The 24,002-nt window shown below is 41.0% G+C and overlaps 2 protein-coding genes across 2 annotated transcripts; one reads left to right on the forward strand and one right to left on the reverse strand.

Moving 5' to 3' along the window:
* Positions 1-16,870, reverse strand: UBR7 (ubiquitin protein ligase E3 component n-recognin 7). Its single transcript, XM_086363160.1, has 11 exons — positions 16,688-16,870; positions 14,656-14,789; positions 13,993-14,053; positions 13,028-13,123; positions 11,912-11,965; positions 11,433-11,538; positions 9,288-9,496; positions 8,964-9,113; positions 8,289-8,451; positions 6,669-6,730; positions 1-2,250 (listed from the first exon to the last, which is right to left on the reverse strand). Exons 1-11 carry the CDS (start codon positions 16,835-16,837, stop codon positions 2,158-2,160), a joined length of 1,278 nt encoding a protein of 425 aa, XP_086219286.1. The 5' UTR covers positions 16,838-16,870; the 3' UTR covers positions 1-2,157.
* A 164-nt stretch (positions 16,871-17,034) lies between these two features.
* GON7 (GON7 subunit of KEOPS complex) lies at positions 17,035-24,002 on the forward strand. The gene is made up of 2 exons (XM_086363164.1): positions 17,035-17,299; positions 23,665-24,002. The coding sequence occupies exons 1-2, from the start codon at positions 17,092-17,094 to the stop codon at positions 23,757-23,759; spliced, it is 303 nt and encodes a 100-aa protein (XP_086219290.1). The 5' UTR covers positions 17,035-17,091; the 3' UTR covers positions 23,760-24,002.

Below are 24,002 nucleotides of genomic sequence, written 5' to 3' on the forward strand. Positions count from 1 at the left end.
TATTTTGAATTGATTTATTTAAATTTTTACAGAAACCTGATTAGAGTTAAGTATGTAATTATAAGTCCAGTAACAATTCTACAAAAATGCACATACAATGCCAGAACTCCTTAAAAGTAACTAATATCGTATTCTTACTTTGCATAAAACATGCATTAATATCAACTGCCACGTTGGCCAAAATCAGTCTCTACAAGAAGAGACGGTCCAATACAGTCAATAAGAAAACTAGTTGTGAACAACAGGTTTCAAAAAAAAAAAGAGGTTTTCTGGTTAACATGAGAGGAACAGTACCTTTCCTAAAACAAGCCCTTCAGCACTGGGGGTTTGCTTGTGCTGCACAGTGATGCCGAGACTTGGTCCTGACCTGTCGTAAGAAGAAACTTTCTGGTGGTTAAATCATATGCCTGAGATGATAGAGCCTTTCAGGCCATACTGGTATACTAGTATCACCTTGTAGAGAGGGGTTCAAAAATCCTCAGGCTTGGAACAGAGCGCTCCCAAGCTGGGGGTGGCGGCCCTCTCGGAGATGCCCGGAGCTCTGGCCCTGGCCACTTCAGCCTTCCACAAGGCCAGCTCAGAGCACACACGCCTCTCCTGTGGCCACAAGATCTTCCCGCTCCACACATCACTCTTCCTGGGGATCTGTAATTAGGAGGTCTGAGGCAGAAAAACGTGAACTGTACTTTTTCTTGAAGGCCTTTGCCTTCTGTAGGCCGAGTTCACCATACTCAGGGATCGGTGGGTACTTATGACTGCTGGACACACACAAAATATTAATATACACTTGTGGCCCCAAAGCCTCAAATGCTTATAGTCACACACCTCAAAGTGTGTCATCTACCATCAGGAAAGACCATGCTCCTCCAGAGGGAGAGAGCAGCTGAGGGCTCTTGTTTATTGAAAGGTGTTTTCCACACAGACTGAGGGGCTTTAAAGACACTTCAAACCAACTGAAAGGACATCCCCTCAAATATGGGCTTTTATACAACACCCCATGAGGTTCTTCAAAAGAAGATCTCACAGTTATTAGGGACTCAGCGGCAGACTGACATTAGGGACTATTTTTTACTTAAAGCTCACTATCTGCGCGGCCTGGGGCCTTGTCTGGGATCTCCTCCAGTCTGCTTCTCCCAAAACAGGGCACTCACTGGCCCTGCTCCTTACAAGTAGGCTAAGCCAGTATGTTTTTTCTTCAGCACAGATTTAAGGGGGAAATAATTTACTGGGCTTCTAATAACATTTTCTTAACAGAACAATATCAAAATAGGTCTATTCTTAATATATGCTTATGAATATCCCTGATAATATAAAGAAACTCAGAGGACTTTGTAAACCACCAAGATTTCACAGGGTAGTGCCCGGTCTACTTTCTAGGCAGCAGAGAGGGACTAGTCTTGATATAATGGCAGATTTTCTCCAGGAAGCCCTGTGAGCACTACAGTACTGAAATTCTAATATTCTAGAGTCAGTGGATTTGTGAATGACATTTCCACTTTAAATTTATTAGTAAAATTTGTAACAAAGGTAGGCTTCCTCAGTCCTGCCATCAGTCAACCTCCTTGCCTGTGACACACATCTAAACCAAAAAGCTGCAGTCCTGGCTAACTCCAGAGGGTCAGCCTAGATGAAGCAAGCTCTGAGGTCCCTTCTAGGCCATGACCAAACCTCAGAAAACAGGGACAAGGGAGAGAAGCAGACCAGGCTTGAGGAAGCTTTGACCCAAGGCACCACGATCAGAGGGGTGAGGGGACCTGTGGAGCTGACAGGAGGGCTTCTGCAACGCTCCTCAAAGCAGGTCCTGGAAGACAGAGGCTGCGGCAGAGTAGACACACTTGGGAGTTAAAAGAACAAATCATTAAGGGGGTAAAAAAAGATGAGTTTACTTTCTCAAAACCAAATCAAACTTCTTGAAAGTTCTGAACAAATAACCCTGGCTAGACTGGGGTGGGGTTGGGGGGCTCAAGTCTGTGGAATGAGTTGCATTTAGCTGAGTCAGAAAGAAGAATGCTGGTTGTGAAATCGGCATAAACATTGTGGCTACTGTCGTTAAGCAGAGTGAAGGAAGCTCAAGGTTGGAGGAGGAAGCGGCCTCTTTTATTCCTGGAACAGGAAGTGGGTCTTCCTCTGCCTGGATAGAAGGCACTGCACTCCTTTCTAGCTGCAATAATACTGCATCCCATCCACTCTTCTTCTCTTTTTTGACTGAAATTCTTCAAAGAACTGCTGGATGTCCTCTCTCTTAACCACCTGTGGATGGAAAGCAAAGATTAGGAGTGCTGAGTGTGGGTTCCACTGCCACCCTCGGGTTCCTCATTGAAATGAGATGAAAGGGGGACTTCCATGTGGCCCGGTAGTTAGGGATCTGTCTTGCAGTGCAGGGGATGTGGGTTCAATCCCTGGCCGAGGAACTAAGACTCCACATACTGTCCAGCACTAGGCCCGAGCACCACAGCTAGAGAGCCCATGCACAGCAAGGAAAGATCCTGCATAATGCAACTGAGATGCAATGCAGCCAAATACATAATATTTTTTTAAAGGGAGAGATGAAAGCAGTAGCCATCTAACAGGACCATTTGAAGAGCAGATGAGATGTAATGCCTGTGCAAGCCCTGCCTGGTGCAGAGTAGGCTATGAACACTGTCAGCTGAAGACAGCAGTGACAGAACCGCACGAACACCGAGGGCCCTGAGGTCTCTGGAGGACACTGTGCTCCCTCGGGACACGGCTGTCCTGGGATGTCCCTCAGTTCCACACAAGCACCCCAGCAAACAAAGGTGGCTTTTTTGACACTTGTGCTCTCTCCTTTATACTGAAGAGAAAAAAAAAAGAAGAAACCTCAAAACTCTTCTCTCTTTCAGGAGTCCAAAATTAAAGACATTTGCTATATAAACAGAAAAATAATTGGCAAAAACTATGGAAGCATTACTCTCAGTCAATGGAATATCCATGTTATACAATAACAATGAGAAATTTATCTTGAATTTTATTGGAAAAAGGATTAGAGCATCACACAGGAGTGTTTATGATTATCAGCAAAATAGAATATTAAAAATAAGAAAATAAGGGGGAATATGGATTAAAAAAGTAAACCGGGATGACCCAGAAGGAGTTCCTGCTTATTCCAAGAGGGAGTTTGTGCCACAATTGACAGGTTTGTTGATGTGGGTTTTACTTTTTATTGTTTACTTATTTATCAGGATCCTAGTTCCCCGACTGATCAGGGATTGACCAGGGGCAGACCCATGTCTCCTGCTTTCAGACAGGAGTCTTAACCACTGGACCACCAGGGAAGTCCTGATGAGATGTTTAATTACAAAGGCAGCACACTGTTACCAACATGATTTTTAATTTTGTAACACATTCTTATTATCATGAGGAAATAAAGGTGGGGTATGGAGAGAGAAAGAGAAAAAGAAAGTACTGGAATGCAGGGACCAAGAAGGAGAAAGAGAAGGAAAAGAGAAGACAAATACTTGTGTGTAAAGTGAAAACTTCCCCCTCCTCTCCCCAGAAGTGAAAGTACAAACATCCCCAAGTGGCAAAGCCAATGTGAATAACTCATTGGGGTAAGATACTGACTAATCCTTGAAAAAGTTCACATTTTGTCAGTATTCTGCCAGACTGGTAGCTGACACTGACAATAAGCTGGAAGTCAACCAGTGGGAATGAAAACTCCTCACAGACTCAAGATGGAGACGGCCAACACACACTGAGGCCACCGCAGCTCAGAGCGCTGAGCGGCTGGGCTTAGGAATGTCCACTGTCAAACGCTAACAGGTAGGATACCAGGGAGTTCCGACGTGAAGCCTCTGTCCCTTACTTGGATCACAGACATTACACACTGAAAGGCAATGCAAGGAAACCATTTCTCTGGCAAGGATATAGTAGGAGGAGACTTAAGAGCCCACAAACTATAGAGTGTGTCATTTTTAGTTTCCAGACCTCCTCAAATGGTCACAGCCAACATAAAGAGTAGAAATGTTAAAGAACGTATGTTTATTAAGTCACTAAGTTGTGTCCAACTCTTCTGTGACCCCATGGACTGTCGCCTGCCAGGCTCCTCTGTCCATGGGATTCTCCAGGCAAGAATACTGGAGTGGGTTGCCATTTCCTTCTCCAGGTGATCTTCCCAACCCAGGGATCGAACCTACATCTCCTATATTGGCAGGCCAGTTCTTTACTGCTGAGCCACTGGAGAAGCCCTAAAAATACTTGGGTCCAATAGTAAAATCATTTTATTGGTTTGTCTCAGAAAATGTGTAGTTTCTAAGTCTTAAGTCAGACACAAACATTAAATAAAGGGCAGGCCATTATTTGACAACATCCAGACCTTATTATGAAAAAGAAAAAAAGGAAACAAACGAAAAATAGACCATATTATGGACAAACACAACCAAAGCAGACAAGCTTTATGACAACTTAAGGTGTTTGTTTGTAAAGATCTAGTTAGTAATGTTGAAAACAAACGATAAAAAATATTTTTTCTGTCTTTCAAACCATCACATAGGATTTAAAAATTACCTCAGACTCATTAAGAATGGCTCCAGTGATAACAAAGATCCATATGTTGAAGACAGGTGTGAATACTCTGGATAAAATTGTTTCAAATGTGAAAAGCAAAAGACACCACACCTACTTTTTTCTTGTGCGTGATTTTAAGTGTGTGTGAAACAAAATCAGTAATGAGCACAGCAATCACACACTACACAGAAGCAGAGGCACAAGTGCACGCGCTGACACTGCTGACTGACACAGCTGGGAGGCCTGGAACGGCCACTGACAGTGCCAAGCTCAAACAGTTACACCTGTGGACGCCTGGAGCTCCAGTGCGAGAAGGCGGAGGCTGCGTTAAGCAGAGGACAGCTTCTGCCACAGAAATGAGAATAACTGACAGGTAAGAGCTGCTGGGACACAAAAGGACATCCACAGGGACAATGAGGAACATTCTCTAAAAACGAGCAAACCATCTCAGAAGGCTCTTTACCCTCAGACTCCACAATTCATTCTGCCGCAAGGCAGCAGTGCCAGCCATCCAGGCAGCTACAAGTCCTTCCCACGTTGATGAGAAAGCACTCGGCCTGCAAAGACTTCTCCCAAGAAAGCAAGTCTCAGGGCATGTCCTAAGTGTCTGTCAGATCCAGGTCTGACTGCGTTAGTCTGTCTGGCGGTAGCAGAGCAGAACATTTACTGTCTAGAAGGACAACTGTAGGCCGTGAAGAGAAAAGTTAAGTTTTATTTTATATCTCCCTTTCGAAGATAGAAAAGTATTTTAGAAAAAAATCCCATCATAAACACATATGAGTAGTAAAGAGTTAGAAAGTATTTGAAAATTCATCTGGAGAACTATTTTAAAAGATTAGACATTGTAGGGACTCCCCTAGTGGTCCCTACAATGTTAACCCTACAGTGGTTAAGAATTCACCTTCCAATGCAGGGGATGTGGGTTTGATCCCTGGTCAAGGAACTAGATCCACATGCCCACGTGGGCATCTAAGCCCACGTGCTGAAACTAGACAAAAGTTGCCCTGCTTCAACTAAAGTTGTATATCACAACTCAGACTGACAAGAGCCAAATCAATAAATAAACGAATTAAAAAAAAAAAAAGATTGCACATTAAGAGTTAGTGTCGCTCTTAAAAGTTGTTAGACTGTCCTAACCAGCAAGACAAATATTTTAGCCCCCAATTATCAAGTTCTTTTATTCTAAACTACAGAACCCCAAATCATAGAAAAGAGGTCTGGCTTAAATTTTTTTCCTGACTGGTCATTTTGGTTTCCTCCTCCAAGGAATCCTGCTGGATGATCAGGACTGGGGGAATCAGTATGGCCAATCCAATGGCCCCTCCTAAGCTACAACTGCTCTCTCAGGATCCTGGGTGGCCATTCCATCCCTCATCTGGAGGCTCGGGCAGGACTCCTAATGTGGCTGGTCTGGTGGTGTTTCACTACTGTTCATCTCCCTTCCCTCTGCCTGTACTATGCTCTCAGTCATCTTTTTCATCAGAGAAAATGATCTATGGAAAATAGTATGGAGGCCCCTCAAAAAAAGAAACAGAACCACCATATGATCCAGTCAATTACTTCTAGGTATATATCCAGGTTTCCCTGGTGGCTTAGACAGTAAAGAATCTGCCTGCAATGCAGAAGACCTGGGTTTGATACCTGGGTTGGGAAGACACCCTGGAGGAGGGCATGGCAACCCTCTCCAGCATTCTTGCCTGGAGAATCCCCAGGGACGCAGGAGCCTGGCCAGTTACAGTCCATGGGGTCTCAAAGAGTTGGACACAACTGAGCGACACAGCACAGCACAGCACACAGGTATATATACAAAGAAAACAAAAACACTAATTCAAAAAGATACATGCACCTCAATGTTCAGAGCAGCATTATTTATAATAACCAAGATATGGAAGCACCCTAAGTGTCCATCAAGAGATGAATGGTTAAAAAAGATGTTGTATGTATATACACACAAACACACACACCAAGGGAATATAGCTAATATTTTATAATGATTTTAAAAGGAGTATAACCTATAAAAATATTGAATTATTATGCTGTACACTTGAAAGTAACAATAAATCTGTAAATCAACTGCACTTCAAAAAAAAAGAAACTTTATTCAAAACATACAGGGCTATGATTAAAATTCGTTAACTACTTACTGTGCCTTCATCAGCAAATCTCTTGAGATAGTCTTTAAGTTCAGTCTTCAAGTCATTGTATTCTAAATCAAAACAACAAAGCAAAGGACAAGGACACAAACTTCAGACAATCCATTTGCATTTAGGAACAAAAGATTTCCTGACCATTAACATTTGAGTATTTTAATAGTTTAATCTATTTTTCTTCAAGTGAAATCTGCATACAGATTTGTTCTCAATTTCTCCCCAATTCCCTCACTTTGACATCTGGGAACCCTCTTTCATTAAATAAACCCTCGAGGAACAGATACTCCCACTCCCCAAAAGACTGTTGTTTAAGTCGCTATGTCTTATCCAACCCTTTGCAACCCCAAGAACTACAGCATGGCAGGCTTCCCTGTCCTTCACTATCTCCCGGAGCTTGCTCAAACTCATGTCCATTGAGTCAGTGATGCCATCCAACCATCTCTCCTCTTGCCCTCAGTCTTTCCCAGCATCAGGGTCTTTTCCAATGAGTTGGCTCTTTGCATCAGCTGGCCAAAGTACTGGAGCTTCAGCTTCAGCATCAGTCCTCCCAGTGAATATTCAGGGTTGATTTCCTTTAGGATTGACTGGTTTGATCTCCTCACAGTCCAAGGGATTCTCAAGTCTTCTCCAGCACCATGATTCGAAAGCATCAATTCTTTTGGCACTCAGCCTGCTTTATGGTCTAACTCTCACATTCATACGTGACTACTGGAAAAACCATAGCTTTGACTCTATAGGCCTTTGTCAGCAAAGTCAAGTCTCCACTTTGAAATATGCTATCTAGATCTGTAATAGCTTTTCTGCCAAGGAGCAAGCGTCTTTTAATTCTGTGGCTGCAGACCCTGTCTGTAGTGATTTTGGAGCCCAAGAAAATAAAATCTGTCGCTACAGCTGAGAATTTTTTAAAAGGTTTCCCATCTGTCTATAATTCTATTGCTCAAGTATCTTGGACTTGTCAAACATTAAGTTTTAAAACTCATCTCACTTAATAAATTATATTATATACATGGGAACTTGAGGGTTATATCCCTCAAGTTATAGACTCTATCCCCAAAAAGCTTTTAGTCTAATAAAGGCAAAAGGAAATTAATCAAATAGTTACATGTACAAGACAGAAATAACCATTGTCAAAAAAGGGGTACAAAAGTAGAAACTGTCTAGGACAGAAATCATGAAAATAAGTTGGGCATGCTGGGGGAAAAAATGTAAAAGCCTGCAATTAAGGGTTTGGGAATATTTTCCCCTCTAGTGGGTTTCCTGTGAACCACTGAAGCATCTCAACAACTGTCAAAAAGATGGCATGTAATGTTCAATGAAAACTGTTTCAATGGATGGAAAAAGAAATTGATTTCCTCTTATTCTGTACTTATACATCTACCCTTAATCAAAATAGCATGCTATGGTTTCTCAAGCATGCAATTATTCTAGCATTTAACCCTGACTCAATGGAAATAGTAGCTAAATACTCAGCAATGTTACAATCAAGCAAGTATAAGTGAGGCTTACTATATAATTCCAAATTTAAACCATTTTTAGTTGTCCTCCTTCTATATAATTTTTTTAATGGTAAAGGAAACTTCATGAACTTTATGAATTTTCACAAACAATATTTACCACAAATAAGTTCCACTTGCTGGACTCTGTTCATGCTATTAAGCGTGTCCATTAGAGGGTCTCTCCTGTCAGTTGCCTGGTCAACCTTGCCTTTGTTTTCATAAGCCAGAACTGTGTCATATTCATCTGTCAGGAACAGGACATCTAGATCGCCATACATTTTCTTTAAAAAATAAAACCAGTTTTCCCCATTAGAACTGTATGTCATTCTCAGAAAGTCGACCTCATGAGAATCACCAAAAATTTGTTTAAGTTTTCTAATATCCAGAAAACCCCCAGCCTTTCAGCAGAGTTGCTTGAAGGATTTATTCTTTCTGCCCAAATTTCTCTTAGAAATCTCCCAACTTCCAGTGGATGCTGTAAGATCTAAGAGATTTTTATTTAAAAACCAACTTACTGTAACTTTCAAGAAATTTGTGTTTCCAAGTAATTCTATGATATAGAAAAGCTATTTTCCACTGAAATGAAGATAAATAAGAAGTACTGCATCGTTCTTAATTGCTTCCATAAACATTCAGACTGCAAACACTAATTCATAAATTTGCTTAACATTAAAAAAAAAAAACTTACGTTCCCTATACTCTAATATCAATTTCATAAATAAACTTTCCAGGTGTTCTTATTTTAGGCATCTGTCCACAAAACACTTGATGCTGAACATGATCTGCTACTTACCATACAGTCTTTGCAGGTACACAACTTGCTCCTCCAGTTCAGGGGCCAATAGGTGGCAGTGTCTTTCTTTATAAACTGCTTAGCTTTAAGCTCCTCAAGTTTGCAGCCAGACTGTGATTCTGTGTTGAGATGTTGATTCTGAAATGCTTTCTGAAATTAAGTTTTGAAGTGTGTATTTTAAACCATCATCGTTTTCAAAGTTTAGATTTTGTAAAAGAATTTCTTTTAGGCAAAAGGTACAACTGAAATCCAAAGCTACATAGCTTACAGAATTAATTTTGCTCAAGTTTTATTTCTTTTACAGCTCAGATTTCATTTTGTTACCTGGAGATCAGATTCAGAACTAGAGCTGGTACATGGTTCGTTTGTCTGCTCTGCTTTAACTTCCTTCACAATAGCCTTTCCATGTTCTGGAACATCCTCTTCGAGGGCATTATCTTGATGAGCTCCATTTTCAGTTTTGATAACTTCTTGATCACCTACTCCATCAACATTCAGCACCAACCCATCATCTTCAGTAGTTACTTTTGTTACTGTAGGTTCAATGAAAACACACACACACACACACACACACATCCACACCAGTGAGACAATGAAATCACTTAGTTTGATTAAAAAATACTTCAGAATCTGGAAAAGGAGAGAGTTAACCTTAATCTCTGGAATAATGAGAAAGGAAATAACACTTTTTTAGGTTATGCCTGCCTATTCTAAAGTGTCAAATAACAGAAAATTTAAAAATATCAATCACTAGTGGGAAGGGTGGGTTCAAGAGGGAAGGGATATATGTGGCTCAGTGGTAAAGAATCTGTCTGCCAATGCACGAGATGCAGGAGATGCAGGTTCAATCCCTGGGTCAGGAAGATCCCCTGGAGGAGGAACTGGCAACCCACTCCAATATTCTTGCCTGGAAAATCCCATGAACAAAGCCTGGCAGGCTACAGTCTGTGGGGTCACAAAGAGTCGGACATGACTGAGCAACTGAGTATGCATGCATGTGCAACATACACTGCAGAGGCACTCAGCTGACACTCTTCACTGTATAGCAGAAATTAACACAACACTGTCAAGTAATTACACTCTAGTAAAAAACAAAATGTGAACCAAGAACAGAAAAAAAACCATCTGGAAAAAAGAGCTAAAAAAAATATATCAATCACTATTTAAACATTTTATATGTAAATGAGAAAGGAAAATACTATAGATGTTAAAGACCCAAGGACACCAAAGAAGCAAGAGGCAATAGGAAGAGATTTAGCTGCAAACACAGGAGAAGGGTAGTTTTGCAAAGACAACAGCTTTTCTTTATGCGAGGAGGAAATTAGAAAGGACGCTTGCAGGGACAGAAATAACAGAGAACAGAGAAATGACAAGGGAACTCACACTGCAGGATGGCTTTTCAGTTTATTAGGAAATGAGGCCATCTGCTGACAGGGAAGGAAATGAAGAAGGGGCAGAGGGGAAGGGTTAAGAAAATCCAGTGAATGAGAAAAAGATTCAGGTCCAGCAGAAAGTGAGACGTAATTGAAAAGGATATGAACAGGCTGATTTGTGCTGATGTATGGTATAAACCAACACAGTAATTATAAAGCAATTATCCTTCAATTAAAAATAAATAAATTTTTAAAAAACACACACACAGAAAAAAGCATATGAACAGAAAGAGGACACACCAAGTACAAGAACTTGGAGACAAAACAAAAACGCAGGATATGCTGCTTGAGGTTTGTATGGTGAAGTGCTCCCTAAAGGTGAGAAGGGCAAAAAATTATGAGGCTGGAACAACAGATACTATGAAGTACTACCATTTAAAAAATAAACACATATAATATTAAGAGTAAAATAAAGTATTTCATACTCAAGAACATTCATTACTAATTAGTGGTTTGGGTCAATTTCTCAGAGTACAGTAAAAGCATTAGATGGCAAACCGTCACCACCTCCCCCTCGACCAGTAGCATGTCTTATATCTAAGAACAACTTGTTTGGGTTCTGTTATCTTTCAAAATCCCCTTAAAAACTGCTTTCTCCATTTTCTCCAATTCTGGTCTCATCCATATTCTGCATCATGCCATTTAAGTACAAATTGGTTCTTGGCAGTCACCCAATCTATCTATAAGCACCTTGTGGAGAAGGAACAGATCTTATACTTTATACTTTTTTCTATACCTCAGAGTCCCTTAAAAATGGAACTCTGTTCAATGTTATGTGGCAGCCTGGATGGAAGGAGAGTTTGGGGAAGAATGGATACATGTATACGTATGGCTGAGTCCCTTTGCTGTTCACCTGAAACTATCACAGCATTGTTTGTTAGCCATTCCCCGGTACAAAATAAAAAGTTTAAAAATAAACCCCATAAAATAAAGTAAAAGTACACAGTGAAAAACATAGTAGCTACAACTTACTGAACAAATTGTACTGATTTGTACTGTACTGAAGGAGGCATGGCAACTCCACAGAGACTCTTACCTGCCAGCTGTGCAGCGTAAGCCCACAAGAAAGAACAGCGCTTCATGCAAGCCTGGCACACCATCTCTTGGAAATCCCCACTCTCAGGAGGAATGGCGCCAAGATGCTGTGAACACAGAAAACCAAGTTATTTTCCTTGTGATCACCAAGTTGTCCAAAAAGTTCATTATTTTATAAAATATTGCCAACAGTACATTGATCATATCGCTATAGTATTTTTTAGAAGGGTAGTGATAATGTGAAATATAATTTAATTCCAAAAGACAAGATTTTGGGGGGACTTCCCTGGTGACCCAGTGGCTAAGACTCTGTTTCCAATGCCAAGGGCTTCGGTTCAGTCCCTGGTTAGGAAAGTAGATTCCATATGCCACAACTAAGATCAGACTCAGCCAAATAAATAAATATTAAAAAAAAAAAAAAAGACAAGATATTTTCTTTTTGTAAAGACAATGGGATTAAAAGGTCAAAGCTCTTCTCACCCTTCCATGGAACCAATCTTCACAGACTATACACTGGATCATCTCATCTGGAATCTAACATAGAAAAGCAATTTGTTTATTAATGATTACAGTGAATTCATGGGGTTCTCAAGACAAGAACACTGCCATTCCCTTCTCCAGGGAAGCCCAGAGTGCTGCAGTCCATGGGGTTGCAAAGAGTCAGGCATGACTGAGCGACTGAACTGACTGACAATGAACTCTGGAATATCAAAGTAAATCTGGCACACACTAGAATCAGATATTAAATAATTCTCTACCAATTCTGTAAGGCCACTATCCACATGCAAAAGTCAAGGAGACATGGAGAAACAGCAATTCAAGGGGTCAAAGAAGTTCTTTCTCCATGAACTGGGGTTACAAAAGGATTACATTGAGATAAGCACTTTGTGAGTAATTATCAAAACTTTCGTATCAGTTACTTACGATCTGATTCCCACAAAACTTTATGAATAAGTAATATATTTTCATTTTACACATAAACCCAGGCCCAGGGAGGTAATGTGAATTGTAGCAAGTTGCACAGTGAATTACAGAATTTTGCCTTTGTCAAAAGAAAAGGAAACTAGAAATTAAAGTACACATTCACTCACTTATATGTGCACAGAAAAAGGTCTGAAAATATATACACCAAAAGTGTTAACAGTCGTTATGTCTAGGAGGTAAGAAGGTACAGGAATGAGGAAGAATAAAAATTCTTTTAAAATTTTGCATACACCTCTAATTGAAGTTTTTAAGAGAATCCAGTTTGTGCACCCTATTTTCTCTCCTTGCAGGAATGCGAGAAGTTGAAGGTCATTTTTCTGGAAAGTATTCAGAGAAAAGGAGCAAATAGGCAGGCAAAGAGAGGGAAGAAGGAAAAAAGTTCTGGCCTTGATAAAGTCCTGTCCAATATTTCTCATGAGGTAAGAAATAGAAAAATAGTTGGGCTCTGTACTACTTGTAGCTTTAGGTCAGAGTCAAAAGAAGGGATAAATCTAGAATACTTTCACAATCCCCAAATCCCTGCTGAACAGCTAAAGGGCCAAATATGACAAGAGGCTGGGGAGTGAAGGCTGGAGATGACACAGTCCTGGTGCTGACCTCCAAATCTCTTACCTCATCTTCAGGATCAGGGTAAGGTCTCTTGCAAATGCAGTACAATCCAAAAAAGTTGTTATTGTACTTATTGCCAGAATTTATCTTTGCTTTGTCCTGAAAGATATTAATTTCAATATAAAACATGGCCTAACTTTATAATTTCATGCATCATGGAATTTATGCATTCAATAAATTTGTGCACTAAATATCTGTACCACCCCCTCCCCTGGAAGCTAGTCTTCAAAGTACAAGGGGAAAAAATTCATCCTATAAAGTTAACACTTTCTCCAGGATACAAGGAAAAAATAAAATTTATTTTCTATACCTTCTTTGTACCAATTGGGGGAGAATGAATCACAAATATTAACTATCAATCTATGGAAGCTGACACTGGTCTAGAATTTCAAGATATTTCTTAATGCCCAGCTATGATAGTTAAAGCCCCCAAATTACTAGGAGGTGAAAAGTAGGCAAAGAAGTTGTCTAAAAATAAGGAGGGAAAGAGCACGATAACTTTAGTAATTAGGATTGAATACAGTAAAGTCCCTTATTTTCTGTTTCATTTTTGGCATTTCACTGAAAGTTATTGTAGAAGATAGTCTTTATTATCCAAAAAGCAGTGAAAAACTTTTGCAAAAGCCCATGCTCATTACTGCCCAGTTTTATTTATTCAGTTTTAAAAGTCATACCCTTTTCTTTAAAAAGCCTTAGAGCATGAGCACAATCAACACAACTGAACTTGAATCACTTTAGAACACTACCCCCAAAGCCTTTCATATTAATTACAATCTATAGGTAGACTCTGAACAGGTTACTTAGCTTTCCAACAAATAAATAAATGGGGTACAGTCTAACACTGATTTGCTCATTTGCAAAGAAGAAGCACAGAACTTCCTTTTTGAAAATTCTTGGTTTTTATCCCCTAGGACAAATACCAATCTTAGCTACTTTTCATGCATTTATCGTTTGCTGTGCTTACTTACAGGAAATAATTTGCATTCCAAATTTTTAAACTTGCTGTTTCCGCAATCACAACGAAAATTTCTGAAAGAAAGGAGGAAAAGCCAATTTTAATTTTTCTTCTAAATTTAAAGACTACTCTTTACATTCATATCATAGCCTCTTCCCTTTCAACTGGCTTCTAGGACCTAAAAATTGGACTTGGTTGTTGTTCATGTATCCAACCCGCAACTTTCCCAAGCATATTACAATAAAATATTTAATAATTCTATAAATTAACATGTGTGTGCTGTGTGCCCAGTCGTGTCTGACTCTTTGCGATCCCATGGACCGTTGCCCACCAGGCTCCCCTGTCCATGGAATTGTCCAGGTAAGAATACTGGAGTGGACTGCCATTTCCTTCTCCAAGAAATTAACATGCATAAAGACAAATATCTGTATCTCTCACACACACACATAAAACAGTGACAGAATAGCAGGAGTGGTCTGAGTTTGCCCCATAATTATATTTTAAAAGGTCCCCTGGAAAAACTGTTCTTTCCGATTATATTATATAAAACAGTTGCATTAAATTTTACCAGGGCACAACTACTTTGAATGCAAAAACATGATTAAGAAAAAAAGTGCAACTGGAAAAGAATCTAAATATTTGAAAACCATCTAGCATCTATCTCTGACCATTTTACCTTTTTGTGTACAGCTCAAATAGTTTATGACTTCCATGACATTCATAACTGCAAGCCAGGCAAATTCCTGCTGGTTCTTCTCCCTCTGGAGTGCAGGTACTGCAGGCATACAGTGCTTGTCTCTTTACTGAACCCTAAAAGACAGCCCCAAAATGGAAAAAGACAGAAAACTGATGAGACATTGGCAGAGCGACCTAATGCCCATACTACGATCTGAGACATAACTGAAATCAGATTATCTGTGGTCAAGATCTTCCTGTAAAAGCCACTGAGACTAATAAAAAAGCATATACAACAGAATCCCAAAACATGGTTGCAGGTTTCATACACGTTTCATATAACTTTTTCTCAAAGTGATAGAACTTAACATTTTCAGTCAGCTGTGAATAAGCCAGTCTACTTAACTATTTTAACACATGAAAATACAGGAGAATGTGTGTAAGCTTATGTAAGGAATAATCATACTTTAATTTTGGAATATGCTTGTGATTCCACCAAAGAGAACACCAATGTATTAAATGAATCCCTTTGATTTTAAGATGTATGCTGACATATTTAGAGTTGAAGTGTCATGGTCTGAAATTTATTTTCAACTGGTTCGGGAAAAAAAACCAAAGTATATTACAGTGAAGAAGTAAAAGATAAAACAAATGTGGTAAAATGTTAAAAAGTGAATATATGTGAAGATACACAGATGTTCATAATATTATTCTTTCATTTTAACTGTAGACTTTAAATGTTTCAAAATAAAAAGTTGAAAGAAAAGCAAATCTTGATAATGGCTGCCATCTTCCGGGAAGAAGGGAGTCCCAGGAAAGCTTCTGTGATGCTGGTAATGTTCTATCTCTTGATCTGGGTGGTACACACCTGCTGGTGTTTTCGGTTTTGCTTTCCCAAGACTTATACGTGGTTTCTGCACTTTTCCACATATTTTACAACAATACAAAAAAAAATTTTAAGGAAGTCTGTTTTAAAAATCTAAGTACGTTTCAAAAATAACGTACAGACTTTTTTAAAAAAGGCAAAAAGAGAAAAAGTTGTTTCAGTGGCGACCAAAGGTTTTAAAATATCAGCCAACACTAAATACCTCTGATACCAGGTGTATTAAAAAAAAAAATCTAACCACTGTGCAGTGTAAACTCAACTGGTCATTGATGACAACTGGTATTGTGATCTCAGGCCACACCACATAAAGACCCCACGTCTCTCTCCCCATCCTGCAATGTTCCACTCCACCGGCCTGGAAGGCAACCTCTTCTTCCTATCAAGCATTATCTCTCATTAGTTTTCTTCTACCACCTTTCTCCATTTTTGAACCTAGAAACAGAATGAGTCACCAAACACTACGTCACACCCCCTTCAGTCCTTGTTCCCACCATTTTCCGAATGCCATCTCTCCTCCTCTCCTCCCCTTTCCTTAGACAGTGCCAACAGCTGTTCGGGTTCCGGTCTATCCCCCTGGGGGGCCGACTGCAGACAGACGTGGTACTTGCTTCCTCTCGCCAAAAAACCAGCTAGCACTTGTCAAACTAAATTGCAGAGGAACCAGCTGTCCAGGAGTCCAGCCTACGCGGAGAGATTTTCAAATTCAGAGCCCTCTCCTTTAACTCTGCTTTGACTCTCCCGTTTAGTACCCAGCAAATACTCTGAGGATGGGAAAAGTAGGGACAAAAATACTCAGGATGTGAAAGGTCACGGGGTTGGTTTGGTGAAAAGCGGCAGGGGCACCAAGAGACGAGGAAGGAAGGAAAGAGCAGCCGCTCCGGGGCCAAAACCGGAGAAACGTCGGGGGCCGGAGAGAGGAAAATCGAGAAAGGAGGGGCGTCCTGCTGGCCACAGGTTAGGATGGGGGCTCAGGAGACTAAGGGTAAAAGGGCACCTGGGCCTGGGATGGGGACTCCTACGACCAACAGCTGAGCCGGACCACCACGGGGTGCCGGCCGCGGCCGGCGGGAAAAGAGAGGGTAAGGCGGGTGGGCAAAGGGAGGTTGAGGGGAGCCTGGGGGAGGCGAGGCCCGGGCCGCGCGCCCACCTGCGAGTAGGAGCACTTCTCCGAGTCACTGCCGCCCAGGACGGCGCAAGCCTCATTCTCCAGCTCCTCGTCCTCCTCAAGTACATCGACCAACGATACCACGGGCTCCAACTCCGACTGTCGCCCAGCTGGCTCCTCGGCTCCGGCCATCCTCAACTGTCACCCGGACCGCCGATCAGCCCCGGCGGAGGCGGGAAAAGCGTCCGCGAGGGGCGGGGCCGGAGGAGGCGGGGCCACGGTGCCAGACACCAATCCCAAAGACAGGGAGCGAAGGAAGGGGGAGGAGCGACTTCCGACAATCGGAAGTCAAGCCTGTCCCTTCTCCGCGCCTGCGCCCGCGGCGGGCTGGTTTCCGTTTCCGGTGGCGCCTCATTGTGGCGCGCTCCTGAAGCGTAGCGGTCGCTATGGAGCTGTTGGGCGAGTACATCGGACTGGAAGGGCGGCGACAGCAGCTACGGGTGCCCTGTGAGGCGCCGGGCGTCACCGACCCTTTCCAGAGCTTGTTGTCCGGTGTGGCTCAGATGAGGGAGCTGGTGACTGAGCTCTTCGGCTCTCAGCTACAGCAGGAAGCACAGGACCGGGTGACGGCGGCTCCCGACGAGGCCTTGGACGGTGAGCTCTGAGACGGTTCTGGGAGCGACAGGAGGGCGGGCAGGGGCGCCCAAAGTGGGAGAAATTTCCTCAGGGAACCTGTGTAGAGCGACAAACTTGGAGAAGGTGAGCCTTGGGGGAAGAATTCCAAATTAAAAATTTTAGCTGTTTTCGCCAAATTTGGGCGGTACCTGGACTCATTTAGCAGGACTGCTTTTCACGATTCTCTTTTCATTTATGTCACACAAAAAAGTACTGAACGCCTACGGCCCTGTGCCAGTCCCTGGGCTGAACTCTGGAGAAAGAATGAAGTGAATGCGACTCAGTTCCTGTTCTTGTGGAACTCTGTGGGAGGTTAGACAGACAAACATTAAAGAGTAGAAGGAATGACCCTAGACTTCTCTGTAACTATTGCAAACCTGGAGAACCCAAGAAGGCTTCAGAGAGAGCATGACTTCTAAGCTGGGCTTAGATGGATGGAAAGGAATTTTCCCAGGTGTGAATTTACAAATATGTTTGGAAGACTGCCATCTATTACAGAATAGGAACAGGTTCTGAAGATTGGAATAGATTTCAGATGAAAAAGGCTTCACTGTCAGGCACTCCTTTCATTTCCCAATGTGGTAGGTGCAGTTTGAAAGCAGAAATGGAAAATTTAACTGTATTCTTAAGTCTTGTCTTGAATACCCTGAGGTGAAGAACCTAAGAACTAAATATTGGAATTAGGGGTTACTTCCCCTGTTGTCGTTGTTGAGGTTCAGTCACTCAGTTGTGTCCAACGCTGCAACTCCATGGACTGTAGCACACCAGGCTTCTCTGTCCTTCTCTGTCTCCCAGAGTTTGCTCAAATTCATGTACATTTAAACTGCAGTGCCATCCAGCCATCTCATCCTTTGTCTCCCCCTTCTCCTTCTGCCCTCAATCTTTCCTAGCAGCAGTCTTTTCCAGTGAGTCAGCTCTTTACATCAGGTGGCCAAATTATTGGAGCTTCAGCTTCAGCATCAGTCCATCCAATGAATATTCAGGGTTGATTTCCTTTAGGATTAACAGATTTCATCTCCTTGTCATCCAAGGGACCCTCAAGAGTCTTCTCCAGTACCACAGTTCAAAAGCATCAATTCTTCGGCACTCAGCCTTCTTTATGGACCAACCCTCACATCTCTACATGACTACTGGAAAAACCATAGCTTTGACTATACAGACTTTTGTCATCAGAGTGATGTCTCTGCTTTTAATACACTGTCTAGGTTTGTCATAGGTTTCCTTCCAAGGATCAAGTGTCTTAATTTCATGGCTACAGTCACTGTCTGCAGTGATTTTGGAGCCCAAGAAAATAAAATCTGTCACTGCTTCCACTTTTTCCCCTTCTATTTGTCATGAAGTGATGGGACTAGGTGCCATGATCTTTGTCTTTGAGTGTTGAGTTTTAAGCCAGCTTCTTCACTCTCCTCTCAGCTTCATCAAGAGTCTCTTTAGTTCCTCTTCACTTTCTGCTATTAAGGTCCTGTTATTTGTGTATCTGATGTTATTGATATTTCTCCTGGCACTCTTGATTCCAGCTTGTGCTTTCTCCAGCTTGGAATAAGCAGAGTGACAATATATAGCTTTGATGTACTCCCTTCCCAATTTTGAACAAGTTTGTTGTTTCCTGTCTAGTTCTAACTGTTGCTTCTTGACCCGCATACGGTTTTGGGATTGGAATAAAAACTGACTTTTTCCAGTTCTCTGGCCACTGCTGAGTTTTCCAGATTTGCTGACATGTCAAACAGCATCATCTTTTAGGATTCTAAATAGCTCAGCTGGAGTTTCATCACCTCCATTAGGTTTGTTCGTAGTCCTAAGGTCCACTTGACTCCAGGATATCCAGCTCTAGGTGAGTGACCACACCATTGTAGTTATCCGTGTCATTAAAACTTTTCTTGTATAGTTCTTCTGTGTAGTCTTGCCACCTCTTAATCTCTTCTGCTTCTGTTAGGTCCTTATCATTTCTGTCCTTTTATCGTGCCCATCTTTGCATGAAATGTTCCCTTGGTGTCTCCAATTTTCTTGAAGAGATCTGTCTTTCCCATTCTGTTATTTTCTGTTTCTTTGCATTGTTCATTAAGAAGGCTTTCTTATCTCTCCTTAATATTCTTTGGAACTCTGCATTCAGAAGGGTATATCTTTCTCTTTCTCCCTTGCTTTTCACCTGTCTTCTTTCCTCAGCTCTTTGTAAAGCCTCCTTGGACAACCACTTTACCTTCTTGCATTTTCCTTTTACTTTGGAATGGTTTTGGTCACTGCCTACTGCACAGTGTCACAAACCTCCATCCATAGTTCTTCAGGCACTCTGTCTGCAAATCTCATTGCTTGAATCTATTTGTCACCTCCACTGTATAATCATAAGGGATTTCATATAGGTCATACTTGAATGGCCTAGTGATTTTTCCCTACTTTCTTCCATTTAAGCATGAATTTTATAATAAGGAGTTTATGATATGAGCCACAGTCAGCTCCAGATCATGACTGTGTGGAGCTTCTCCATCTAAAGTTGCAAAGAACATAATCAGTCTGATTTCAGTATTGACCATATAGTGATGTCCATGTGTAGAGGCATCTCTTGGGGTATTGGAAAAAGGTGTTTGCTACGACCAGCATGTTCTCTTGACAGTACTCTTAACCTTTGCCCTGCTTCATTTTGTACTCCAAGGCCAAACTTGCCTGTTTCTCCAGGTATCTCTTGACTTCCTGCTTTTACATTCCAGTCCCCTATGATGAAAAGGACATCATTTTTGATATTAGTTCTAGAAGTTGTAGGTCTTCATACAACCAGTCAACTTTAGCTTCTTCAGCATCAGTGGTTGAGACATCGACTTGGATTACTGTGATGTTGACTGGTTTGCCTTGGAAACGAACCGAGAGCATTCTGTCGTTTTTGAGATTGCACCCAAGTACTGCATTTCAGACTCTTTTGTTGACTATGAGGGCTACTTCATTTCTTTCCAAAGGATTCTTGACCACAGTAGTAGATATAATGGTCATCTGAATTAAATTCACCCATTCCCGTCCATTTTAGTTCCTGATTCCTAAAATGTCGATGTTCACTCTTGTCATTTCCTACTTGACTGTGTCCAGTTTACCTTCCAAACATTCCTGGTTTCTATACAATATTGTTCTTTACAACATCAGACTTTACTTTCACCACCAGACACATCCACAGCTGAGCATCATTCCCGCTTTAGCCCAGCTGCTTCATTCTTTCTGGGGCTATTAGTAATTGCCTTCAAGTGTCATCTTTTTGCCTTTTCATACTGTCCATGGGGTTCTCTGGGCAAGAATACTGGAGTGGATTGGCATTTCCTTCTCCAGTGGACCATGTTTTATCAGAATTCTTCACTATGACACATCCATCTTGGGTGGCACTGTGCAGCATGGCTTGCAGCTTCATTGAATAACGCAAGCCCCTTCACCATGACAAGGCTGTGATCATGAAGGTGTAACTCCTCTGTAGAGGAGCTTAAACTGTACTGTACTTTCCTTTTCTTTCCATCTTGTTTACATCTTGATAGTGCCAGATAATATGATGGAACCAACTCAGAATATTATGTGAATTTCAAACAGTAGATTGTTTCCATTAGCATGAGGTCCTGGTTCTTGGCTCCAAAAGATCCTCTCTAAACTGTTGAAAATGCTGTCATTGGAATAAGGACAAGTATAGATGGAGCCATTTAAAAAATGGCTTGCTGGAAAAATAACTTCTACCTTTTCTGCTAATAGTGGGTCAGTAATATCTTCATACAAGAGGACATGCTTTTGTATGTTTAACAAAGTCCCCAAAGTGTTTCAGCTTGAACTTCCTTTGTTGAAAATGGTAGAGGGACTTCCCTGGCGGTCCACTGGTTAAGACTATATGCTTCCACTGCAGGAAGCACGGGTTTGATCCCTGGTTGGGGAACTAAGATCCCTCATGCCCTGTGGTGCAGCCCAGGAAAAAAAAAAGTGATAGAGATTAAAATGATGAATTTTATCTTATATAAATCATATCTCAATTAACAAGTACAAAATTTTTTAAATGTAAATATTACAAAAGTGATAGAATGCAATACTAAAATGACAAATGGCGATCATTTTGTATGTACAGAAATACTGAGTCATGGTGGTGTACACCTGGTACTAACAGTGTTGTGGGTCAGCTATACTTCAGTTGAAAAAATTATCATCATAGTGACCAAAAAAGACAATCCAGTTGCCAGGTGTGCAGAAAACTTGAAGAGACAGTGCTCCAAATAAGATATACAAATGGCCAATAAGCACATGATGCTGAACATCACTGGCTTTTAGAGAAAGGCGAATCAAAGCCACAATAACATAGCGTGTCATACCCACCAGGAAGGCTATAAAGAACAGTAACACGTGTTTTGACTAGGATGTGAAGAAATTGGAGCCCTCATACGTTGCTGGTGGAAACGTAAAATGGGGTACCTTCTTTGGAAAACACTTTGATAGTTCCTCAGAAAAGTTAAATGTAAAATTATCATTCGACCCAACAATTCTAGTCCTAGAGATTCTTAGTTCCACTCCAAGTTCTCCCAAGACAGCTGGAAAAATGTTCCCATAAAAACAAATGCGCATGTGTTCATAGCTGCATCATTGATAATAGCTAAAAAGTAGAAATAACACAAATATCCATCATCTTATGAGTGGGTATACAAAATGTGTATCCATCCATACAGTGGAATATTCCTCAGCAACAAAAAGGAACGAAGTATTGATAAATGCTATACAATGTGAATGAACTTTGAAAGCATAAGTGAAAGAAGGCAGACACAAAAGGCCATATATTTTGATTCATTTATATGAAATGTCCAGAACAGACAAAGCTGAGGGGTAAGAAAATAGACTTTTGTTGTTTTTCAATCGCTCACTCGTGTCCAACTCTTTGCGACTCCTTGGACCGAAGCACGCCAGGCCTCCCTGTCCATCACCAACTCCTGGAATTTTATCAAATTCATGTCCATTGAGTCGATGATGCCATCCAACCATCTCATCCTCTGTTGTCCCCTTCTCCTCCTGCCTTCTATCTTTCCCAGTATCAGGGTCTTTTCCAATGAGTCAGCTCTTCGCATCAGGTGGCCAGAGTATTGGAGCCTAGCATCAGTCCTTCCAATGAATATTCAGGGTTGATTTCCTTTAGGATTGACTGGTTTCATATCTTGCAGTCCAAGGGACTCTCAAGAGTCTTCTCCAACACCACAATGAAAAGCATCAATTCTTTGACACTCAGCCTTCTTTATAACTCTTACATCCATACATGACTACTGGAAAAACCATCGCTTTGACTATATAGACCTTGTTGTCAAAGTGATGTCTCTGCTTTTTAATATGCTGTCTAGGTTTGTCATAGCTTTCCTTCCAAGGAACAAGCATCTTTTAATTTCACGGCTGCAGTCATCATCTGCAGTGATTTTGGAGCCCAAGAAATTAAAGTCTCACTTTACATTGTTTCCTCATCTATTTGTCATGGAGTGATGGGACTGGATGCCATGATCTTCATTTTTTGAATGTTGAGTTTTAAGCCAGCTTTTTCACTCTCCTATTTCACCTTCATCAAGAGGCTCTTTAGTTCCTCTTCTCTTCTGCTATAAGGGTGGTGTCATCTGCGTATCTGAGGTTATTGATATTTCTCCCAGCAGTCTTGATTCCAGCTTGTGCTTCATCCAGCCTAGCATTTCTCATGATACACTCTGCATATAAGTTAAATGAGAAAAGTAGATTAGTGATCGCCAAAGGCTAAGGGGAATGGGAAGCGAAAGTGAAAGTCACTCAGTTGTGTCCGACTCTTTGCAACAACATGGACTATACAGTCCATGGGATTCTCCAGGCCAGAATACTGGAGTGGGTACCCTTTCCCTTCTCCAGGGGATCTTCCCAACCCAGGGATAGAATCCAGGTCTCCGGCAATGCAGTTGGATTCTTTACCAACTGAGCCACAAAGAAATCCCAAGAATATTGGAGTGGGTAGCCTAACCCTTCTCCATTGGATCTTCCCAACCCAGGAAGGGGAAGTGACTGCTAATTGGTATGAGATTTCTTTCTTGGAAGATGAAATGTATTCTAGAATTAGTGATGATGGTTTTATAACCTAGTGACTATCTAAATCAATAATCTGTACACTTTGAAAGTGAATTTTATGGTGTATGAATTATATCTCCAAAAAAAGGTGATAGAAGGGAAAGGTTTTAATCATAATTTCTGCAGTCTTTTTAACTGTACATATTGCTAATTTGATATGTGCATTGTTTTATTAATCCCTGAAGTGAAATGATCTCATTATCAACCATTTTAGCTATCTATATTTCTTTCAACCACTGAACATATTGTCATACAACAAATATTTGTTTTAAAAGGTGATGATGAAGATGATTCAGAAGATGAAAATAACACTGATAACAGAACTAATTCAGATGGACCATCTGCAAAACGGCAAAAAACACCATCTTAACTAGCTTTTATGAAATTTAAAAGACTGCTACCATTTTTTATTTACCACACACTGACATTTAAGGAAGACTTGTGCTCTAATTTGGAAAGTGTTTGTTTTTTTCCCCTGGGACAGTTTTGTCAAAGAGGAAACTTTTCTTCTGTTTTCATCAAAGAAAGACATAAATGCATAGAAATGAATCCCTTTTCTTGAGTGAGAAGTCAGTTTCAGATCATGGAAATAAAATAGACATTTAATAATGTA

The sequence above is a fragment of the Bos grunniens genome, chromosome 21, assembly GCF_055505025.1.
Source record: "Bos grunniens cultivar Pamir isolate PY7600 chromosome 21, Bosgru_T2T1.0, whole genome shotgun sequence".
In the NCBI taxonomy this organism is placed as follows: domain Eukaryota; kingdom Metazoa; phylum Chordata; class Mammalia; order Artiodactyla; family Bovidae; genus Bos; species Bos grunniens.

Excerpts from the sequence above, each read along its gene's own strand:
- GON7 (XM_086363164.1), top strand. The coding sequence starts at position 17,092 with ATGGAGCTGTTGGGCGAGTACATCGGACTGGAAGGGCGGCGACAGCAG. Across the intron at positions 17,300-23,664 it reads TCCCGACGAGGCCTTGGACG|GTGATGATGAAGATGATTCA; the intron begins GTGAGCTCTGAG and ends TTGTTTTAAAAG.
- UBR7 (XM_086363160.1), bottom strand. The coding sequence starts at position 16,837 with ATGGCCGGAGCCGAGGAGCCAGCTGGGCGACAGTCGGAGTTGGAGCCC. Across the intron at positions 9,114-9,287 it reads GTTCTGAATCTGATCTCCAG|AAAGCATTTCAGAATCAACA; the intron begins GTAACAAAATGA and ends ACTTAATTTCAG. Across the intron at positions 8,452-8,963 it reads GTACCTGCAAAGACTGTATG|AAAATGTATGGCGATCTAGA; the intron begins GTAAGTAGCAGA and ends TATTTTTTAAAG.